Genomic DNA, 9,395 nt, shown 5'->3' on the forward strand with positions numbered 1-9,395 from the left:
TGTTTCCCAGGTGAGTACTGCTGCTGGATTTGTACAGCCTGTGAGCCTCATGAATACCTGGCTGATGAGTTTACCTGCTCACCTTGCGCTCCTGGCCAGTGGCCCACTGACGACCTGACGTCCTGTTATGACCTTCCCGAGGACTATATTATGTGGGAAGATGCCTGGGCTATTGGCCCAATTACCATTGCATGTGTAGGGTAAGTGACAGGGAAACTGAACAGAAGTAGCTCACAACAATAAGTAAGTGAGGAAAAACTTAGCATGTGGTCAGCCGAGGCTCAGCGTCATACAGATACAGAAATTTTCATAGCTATGCACAGACAATGACATGAGCATATACTGATTTCAGAATATTTTGTTGATTGTTTAAGTCAATTTTGCTATTTATAACCATGCTTTATGTGTGTGACAGCATATAAGCAGTGACTTCATGACACTGATTGTATGTCTGGCTGCAACTTCCTCCCTGTCCCCAGATTCATGTGCACCGGCCTGGTGATTTGGGTGTTCGTCAGACACAACAACACACCACTGGTGAAAGCATCAGGTAGAGAACTGTGTTATATCCTCCTCTTAGGAGTCTTCATGTCCTACGCCATGACTTTCCTCTTTTTGGCCAAACCCTCTCCTGCCATCTGTGCCCTGCGCCGCCTTGGCCTGGGCACATCATTTGCTGTCTGCTACTCCGCCCTTCTCACCAAAACCAACAGAATCGCCAGGATTTTCAATGGTGTGAAAGACGGAGCGGGAGCCGTGAGGCCACGCTTCATTAGCCCATCCTCTCAGGTGAGTGATTGCAGCATCATGTCTATCCATCTGCATCAGTCAGATGGATGGATGGATGGACAAACAGTAGATCTCGATGACCTTACTTCCTCTTTTCCCTTTTTTTTCCAGGTGTTCATCTGTCTGAGTCTAATCTCTGTCCAGTTAGTAATGGTGTCAGTATGGCTGCTGCTGGAAGTCCCCGGCACGCGTCGCTTTACATTGCCGGAGCGACGACAGACTGTCATCTTGAAGTGTAATGTACGTGACTCCAGCATGCTGCTGTCACTGGGATATGATGTGCTCCTGGTCATCTTGTGTACTGTGTAAGTGTGTCACAACTAAACTCACAACTACCCAAAATGTACTATATAAAGTAGTTTATGTTCTACAGATCAAATCAGGAACTGCTGAAATGAAAAGGGTATTTTGTCAACTTAAAAATGTGATTCTCTTCTCCACTAGGTATGCCTTTAAGACCAGGAAGTGCCCTGAGAACTTCAATGAGGCCAAATTTATTGGATTCACTATGTACACCACCTGTATAATTTGGCTGGCCTTTCTTCCTATCTTCTATGTTACATCCAGTGACTACAGGGTATGGTTTTGAACATACACATGCATGCACGAGTGCGTGTTTCTGTATTTAAGGAGGACACTGATCTGACTCTAGCTCAACAAGATGCAAGCCTAACCTTAAAAACTATCTAGCAGCAGCACAACTGTGATGGTATGCTTATGGTCCAAATAAAAAGCAGAATTAAATACTCTGGGCTGTTTGTGGTAAAAATTAACTATTGGCAGTTTCACATTTACTGTTTTTTCCCATAGACTGCAAAAGTTATATGTAGACATTTTGATGTTGGATGTTGTATAAAGCATTTTGAGTGCTCAGTTAGAATAGAAAGCTGTTTCATGTTCCACCTTAAAAGTTTTTTATTTCTGTGATAAAGATGAGCGTTTTTTCAATGGGACTCTATGGCAACTGACTCGCTTTGGTGTTTCAAGTATGTAATGCGGTTATTTGAGCAGTTTTTATCTTCTCAACATGATTTTTTTTTAAAGATGCACAGCTAACAAAGCAGAAATCACATAGGTGTAGTCACAACTTCAACAATTCCTAATCCTATTGGCAAATGTCCCAGCTGTGCAGTACTGGGAGTGACACTTGAACAAGTTCTGTCAAACTGCTGACACATGTTCAGATTTAACAGCAACGGGGAGTGAATGTTCACCTGACCATACAAATCTTAGGCATACACACACACACCTTATATACACACTCCACAAATGCACACGTTGTATCAAAGGGCGCAAGAGAGGAGTGCTGATAGAGTGCTGATGCCAGGGCTGCTCATTTGATCCCCGTAAAATGTCAAATAAATGACCCTCTTTCGCTCACTCTCATACTCTCTCTAGCTCTCCTCTCCACCCCTCTAAATATGCATTTTTTGACGTAATGTTACTGTAAGATTAGACAGATATGGGAAAAACATCGCCAATATGCATACCCGCCCACTCACATACTCTATGTACATACGTACTCAGAGGAGACGTTGAAGGGTTTATTGCTGATATGCTCAAATGTACTGTGATCTCACTGGGAATTGCTGTTATTCAAACATTTGTAACACTTGTGATAACGATTATCGCGGGATACAGCAACATATAGTGCGCACTGCTGCGTGCTGGAGATCAGGAATCAAGAGAGAATAAGAGTGTACTTAATTGGCATTGATTTCACAGAGAATAAAATTAAAGCTTCCCTCCAGTGAGAGACTTTGGCCACTGTGGTCTCTGTTGATTAAGTCTTTTATTGATAGATTCTAGTAAGTGTTATAAGCTAACAAAGTATGCTAACAAAGACTTGTGCTCTCACTTTACATGCATGATTATCTGCAGCGTGTGCAGACACAGAGATTCATTTCTTTAGTGTCTTTAGCAGCATTTGCTTTCATTTCTAATTCTATTCAAAGCACTTTGTCATAAGCACTCAAATGTTCCTTTGAAGTATTTTCATTATTATAGATTGTTATCATTAAATTAGTTTGTAATAGCAACTGAAACAGTACAAAAGTATGCATGTCAGGATTACTGGCAAGTCTCAGCTGACCGTAGATGCAAATGTTAGCAAAAACGATTTAGTCCATGTGACAGTGATAGACTTGCAAACTGCTCACAATGTGGCTGATAGCTAGATCGATGGATGCATGGATGGATGTCTTGTGCTAACCTGGCTACTAATTACTGTCTTCTTATGTTTCCTCTGCAGGTTCAGACAACTACCATGTGTATCTCAGTCAGCTTGAGTGGCTTTGTGGTGCTGGGTTGCATGTTTGCCCCCAAGGTCCACATCATCATGTTTCAGCCCCAAAAGAATGTAACCAGCCACAGGCTTAACCTTAATCGCATCAGTGTCAGCGGGGCTGCCACCTCATATGCATCTCATGGTAGGTTATTTGGTTATATGCTCAACATTCTGTACTCAACAAAAAGTCCAATATTTCCCTGTCTATTACTATTTATAATATTCCCAACCTCCTTACTTACTTAACAGTTGGCAGCCATTGGCATGTTTTCATGAAATAGTGCTTCTTTTTCCCCCTGGTGAAAAATCCCTGGTGATTGTGGCCAAAAAAGCTTCATCTCTGACCTATCCAGATGTTGCTCTGCATACATCAGACACTGATTTTAGTGATGAGGTCACAGGTAATGTTTTATTCCTGATGACTCTTTGATGTAGGGACCCAGTTTGTGCATTAGTGTTGCACAGTGGAACAGCGCACCACCACGCCTATTTTAGCTAAAGCTTCCAGCAACTGTTTTGTAGTGGGTGGTTTTGATTAGACTTCCTGCCCAGCAGACCTGCAGTTTTATCTGAACATTTTCTCTCAGATGCTGTCTTGATTTCCACAGTTTCTGTAAACTCACGTTGCTTAATGGTATTTTGGATAGTGGAAACTAAAACTAAAAGAACATGGGTTGTATTTATAGACTCCCCTGAATTGTAGATACCCAAACCAATTAGCTTATTTCCAGATCACTCAGTTTCTTGGAGCAGCCCGGTTGGTGAGTGTTTCCACAGGGCTTATTCAGCTGAGAATTGTTATTACCTGACAACTCCTAATGTTAGTAAGTTCCTGTGAGTAATTCAAGACTTAGTAAAAATGTAAAATATGTTAAATGTGTGTGTGTGTGGGGAAGAGGGTGGGGGGGGTTATTGCTGCAGGGTCATTTCTACTGCAAAATATGAATATTTGTGTATCCTTCTATTCTGTATGACAAAGATGTTGTTGTTTTTTCTTTTACTAATTTGACACCAACAAAATTGAATATTTAACTATGCTTTTTTTTCTGTCTGTGTAGTTGTATTTTCCCTTTTAACCCCCTTGCTCCTTTTTCCTTTCCTAGCTTCTGTCAGCGCCCACTATGTTCCCACTGTGTGCAACGGGAGAGAGATTGTAGACTCCACTACTTCCTCTCTGTGACCACATCCAGTCTACTCTCCAAATCTGCCCCCTGTGACTGTTAGCCAGTTGATGAACATTATCCTCTTCTTTGCCCGCCTCACACACACACAACGCTCACAGATAAACAGTCACATATGTGCACATACACGCACAAACAAGCAGACACCTTCCTTGTGGACTAGAACTGTATCGTTTCACATATGTAGAAAGTGTGTAACTATATGGAAATTATTTTCTAGGGATGTATATACATGGAAATCAAAACTTGTTGTATGTAGAGAAACAAAAGAACAAAAAAAGTTTTTAGGAGGAATTTTTGGAGCCTTTGTTTTTGATAGCTTTGTTATGATGCAGTGTAAATAGACATGCGCTTACTCATGGTAGGAGGGGCTGTGTCCCTCAGTCTGGATGCACATTTGTGGCTCTGCTTGCCTCACCTGCAATACCCCACAGACTTTTTATTCTCATGCTTTTTTGTAGGTCTCATTGTAATAACAAATGATGTATGTATTTCTATTGTGTATCTGTACATTTGTATATTATGCTACTGATGGTTCAAACAGCACAATGTTGATGGTCTTACAACCCTAGAGTGAATGTGGACTAAAGCATAACCTGGACTGGTTAGAACAGCTGGAATGGACATGTATAAAAAACAAAATCTCTCAAATTCATCAACTTTCAGTTTGAGAATTCATCCGTTCACATCTTGATAGATGTGCTTTGCATCCTAGATCTATTTAAGAACCTAATGTGGTTGTTTTTTGCGGGAAGGTATGTTTTGCTTTTGATACAAATGTTCATTTTTCTATTTCTAATCATGGAATCCCTTTATCTTAATGGCCATAGTTCCAGACATGTGTTCACCAAAGCAACAGTATTTTACTCCCACTCTTAAACTGCTGTTTCTATGGAGGATTTCTGTAATGGATTGCTAATAATAACTAATAGCAGGGCTGAAAAGATACAGTACAACAAACACCTTTTTTTCTGCCTCAAAACTGTCAACACAGACAGTGCAGCAATAGTTGTGTCGACAAAAGCAAACTGGTGTCTTACCCTGTAATTATGAACTTTATGTACTCAAATGACTCAAACGCTAATGGAGGAAAATGGTCTGCTTTCATGAATACATGCTGAATTTCTCCAGCTAGAGGGGAATGGTAGCTGATGTTTCTGTGCCCCATAGATACAGTATGTGGTGATGTTTTGAATATGGCTATGTGCCTTAATGTAATGTTTGATAGTTCTCCAGGTAGAAGTTGTAAAAGATCAATTTTACATTACCAGCTGCAAATCCCTGTTTGGTGAATGGAAAAGTGGGCTAACTATAGAGAACATGCAGATAGTTTTATTTCCTAACGAGCCTTCTGCCATTGATTGTTTACCTGAATTACTGAAACGGCGACTCGGAGGAATCCCTGGGTTAAAATGCCTTTCCCTACCACCCATATCTTTTCCAGTCTGTTATTAAAAGGGAAAGGGTATTTCTGATATATATGCCCATATATTTTTACAGCATAGCATCTCCAATAAAATGAGGGAGGGGAAGAGGAGCTCATATACCATTAAGATTGAGTCTTTGACTCACTGAGTTATTGAAGTGTGCAGTTTACATATCTGTGTTAAATGTGTTGATGTTGAGAGGCACAGAGGAGCAGCTGGCTTTGGCAGTCCCAGAGAGGCTCACGAAAGGAAGCAGAGCACACAATGTCAGCTGCTGGCTGATCCCAGCTAACAAAAGGATGTTAGAGAAGAACTCATATCCATAAAGTACATCCAATTTATCAAAACATCCACACACATCAAACTGTCTGTTTCAAGCTGGAAATGTTGCAGACTCGCTGCTGGGTGACAGTTCTGAGGTGGTGGAATAAATGAATGTTGCGAGAAAATCTAAATATTAGCAGAGTAATTTAGCATATTTTCTTTTTAAACAAGTGACTCATGCAATAATTTATTGCATTTAAGGTGGTAGTAAATTATTAATAAATTGATCTTAAATGTTTACATATAATATGCTGTCTGGAATAAAGTGTGACTGTTATATTTGATGTTTCCAGCAAAATATGTGATCGGAATCACTCATTTTCTTCCCCCCCCCCGGTCGAGCCTTTTCAAACTATTCTCTCAAATTTCATACAGCAGATGTGGGTAGAACTGTTGAACATTCATCTCATGACTGGTCTACACCTTTATGCTGCCTGTCTCCAAGAGCACCCTGTGATTATCACACTGAATGATAGATTGAAAGAATTTCAGAGGATGCGCCAAGATGAGCCGACCTACATTGGGGCGTGTGTGTTAGGTGCAGAGAGCAGCAGGAGAGAGCGCTGTGGCAGAGCAGAGGGAAGCTGCTGCTGGATTATGTAAAGCACTCCCACAGCCCAGAAGTCACAGTGCTTCTATGGAAGCTCAAAGCATCTCAGAGATTCGCAGGCTTTGTTAGAAGAAGGCTTAGCCATTCACTCAGTGGTCCTGCTCCCACAAGATACACCCAGCATGGCACGTTGCTATGGACAACCACCATCACATCCGCTGCTGGAATGTCTGTTTGTCCGCATGAAGAGGAGGGGTGAGGAGTTGCCGAAAAAGGAGGAAAAGAAAAACGAGTTGCTGGTTCTGATTCAAATTGGCAGTGACTGATGAGATTTGGCTCTGCGAGTCCCTGTACCCTACTCCCAGCTTTTAATAGTTGCACAAATAGAGCACTTAACCCTGTTCTCCACTCATTTAGTCCGGGGACCAGTCTCTGACAACAATCTCACACTCTTCTTTTGACCCCGTCTCTCACAGTCTGCCTCACCCCTTCAACCATTCCCTCGCCACATTTGTCCACTTCATCTCCACTCGATGTGTGAAACTTGCTACACAGTGGGTCTCAGCCAAGACCACCTAAGCAAGACCAGCAGGCTGCTAGGCCATACTTGAACTGAAGCATTTAGATCTGGGAGCCCACTGCAGGCATGCTGTCGAGGCATAAGGAGGTTTGAAAAGGGTTTAACGGGTGTATGGGAAAATCTGTTGGAACTGAGACGTAGAGGAAACGCTTTACTTTGAAATGCCTCACCTTTCCGAGTTTTACCATGTCATGCACCAAGTAACTCACTCTGGAAGCGTCCTTAATTGGCTTTACTCATGAATATCCTTTACAAGCAGCCATTCATTATAAACATTGTTCCTCTATTCAGCCTCGGCCAACTGCTGTGTGCTCCACAAAGATCTCTGTGCTATAGCCCCCGCCGTATAGCAGAATGTGTCCTTGGCCTCTTTGAAACAAGATGAGATCTCTGCAGGCAAAATGAAGCTGAGGTTTAAGGGACTCTGGAACTGATCAACCACAAAAGCAATAGTTCCGTGTTTATGGTATGTGCAATAATAAGGCTGTGATGACATCATAATAAAATAACAAGGAAAAAAACCTGGTTTTGTCCACTCATCCTTCTCTCTGTTCATCTCAGAAAAATATCAATAAATGCAGCTAAAATGTGTGTCGAAGTGCAGATACATTCGTCTCTCCAGCAACACTAACAGCCTCTCAACATCACTTTCATATCCACATGGGCTCTATTCAACGTGTGTGTTGCCAAATGTTGAAAGATGGCTCTAACACCCTGCCTCATCTGTTCCCCAATGAAGGCATTCTTGTTAAACCATCTACCGGAGAGCCCAGTGTTTTTGCTAAATGCAGTGTGAAGGTTCAGTCTCTGAAAGTAAGACGTTAAAAGTGTGTATTAAAAAAAGATAAAGATGAAGCAGTCTTTTGGTAATTTTCCATTCTACACTGCAGTCAGTAGCTTGTAGTTTGACACAACGTACGTTAGAGAAGCTATTTTGTTTTGCTTTTAGAAAAGTCGGGGACATGTCAAACTGTTGAAATGAAAATCTTATCATATTTATTCATTTTATCTCATTTTACTTTATTATTTTTACAAGATTACATTATCGTTATCTGTTCTGTAAAACAGGATTTGGACTCTTCTTTTGTATACTAGTGAATGTCGCCCTCCAGTGGTTAGTTTCAGTAATTACACTTCTGACCACCATACTGTGCTGCGGTTTACAGCAAGGAGTTCTCCAGCGGCATTAAACACTCGGAAATCGTGTACAGGTAAATTTTCAGAAACTTGTACTGAAAAATGATGTTCTGTAGGGAAGCAAAAACCAGGGAAAAATCAGAGAGGACGTTAAATTAAACGACATGAGTTTACCTTTTAAAATCTTAATGTTTGACTGACCTCTGCAGGACGATATGGCGAATGCCAGTGAAGACCAGGGTGAGTTGCTAAGGAAAAAGGTGGGGGAAAAGTGGCTCATCAAATGTATCATTTCTAACCGCGAGAGGGATTTTTTTTTTCTGCTTCAGCTGCTTCAGCTGTAGAATATGTGTATACACACACACACACACACACACACACACGTAGAAAAACATTTAGTATACACATCCAGAGTTTTTTTTTTAAATTTTTATTTTTTTTGCATATACTATTATATATTGTACATATATTTATTAGTTTCAGATTTAGCCATTCGTATATTTTGCCTGTTTATGTTGTTGTATTTTGCACAACTCTGTTGCTTGTGAAGCTCGCACACAAGAATTTCACTCGCATGTGCTGTACCAATGTACCTGCACATGTGATGTGACAATAAAAAGTGATTTGATTTGATTTGTAATTTTCGCATCCTGTATATCAGTAAGTCAAAGGTAGCCACTTCTGAGCCAGCATGATGATTTGCGCAATGGTAACTTTAAAAAGTAATATATCATTTTAAGGTAATATTGTGCCCTCCGTTGCTAGGATATTATATTACTGTTGAAGCCAAGTGCCAGAGGGGTTTGGAAATACTGAATGCTTTCAGGCCACGATATAAATCTTCTGACTGATGAATGCCATTCATTCCACTATAACAACCAAAACCAGGAAAAGAAGTTCTGCCTTATTTGTAAACTTGTTGTGCGATGACTAGTTGGGCAGTTTGGAAAATGTTATTAAAACATAATGCAATCATTTGCAAATCTCATAAACATTAAACTGAGACATTTTTACCATTTTATGAACAATATTTGCTTAGTTTGAAATTGATAGCAGCCACACATTTCAAGAGCAAAAGGCTGGAAACATAAGTAGTACTAAAGAGAAATATCTGGAGGAA

The 9,395-nt window shown here is 40.7% G+C and overlaps 1 protein-coding gene across 5 annotated transcripts in view; it reads left to right on the forward strand.

Moving 5' to 3' along the window:
- grm3 (glutamate receptor, metabotropic 3) overlaps positions 1-7,550 on the forward strand; it is a 44,141-nt gene extending 36,591 nt beyond the window's left edge. For all 5 annotated transcript variants that reach the window (XM_085412071.1, XM_085412075.1, XM_085412073.1 and 2 more), the window contains 6 exons: positions 11-200; positions 480-789; positions 901-1,094; positions 1,234-1,366; positions 3,041-3,218; positions 4,180-7,550. In XM_085412071.1, coding sequence (XP_085268197.1) covers positions 11-200; positions 480-789; positions 901-1,094; positions 1,234-1,366; positions 3,041-3,218; positions 4,180-4,256 — 1,082 coding nt within the window. In that variant the 3' untranslated portion in view covers positions 4,257-7,550. The remainder of the gene's footprint in view (positions 1-10; positions 201-479; positions 790-900; positions 1,095-1,233; positions 1,367-3,040; positions 3,219-4,179) is intronic.
- The last annotated feature ends 1,845 nt before the right edge of the window (positions 7,551-9,395 follow it).

Source organism: Rhamphochromis longiceps, linkage group LG7, assembly GCF_057381845.1.
Source record: "Rhamphochromis longiceps isolate RC_006_pf linkage group LG7, R_longiceps_female_GT1.1, whole genome shotgun sequence".
Lineage (NCBI taxonomy): Eukaryota > Metazoa > Chordata > Actinopteri > Cichliformes > Cichlidae > Rhamphochromis > Rhamphochromis longiceps.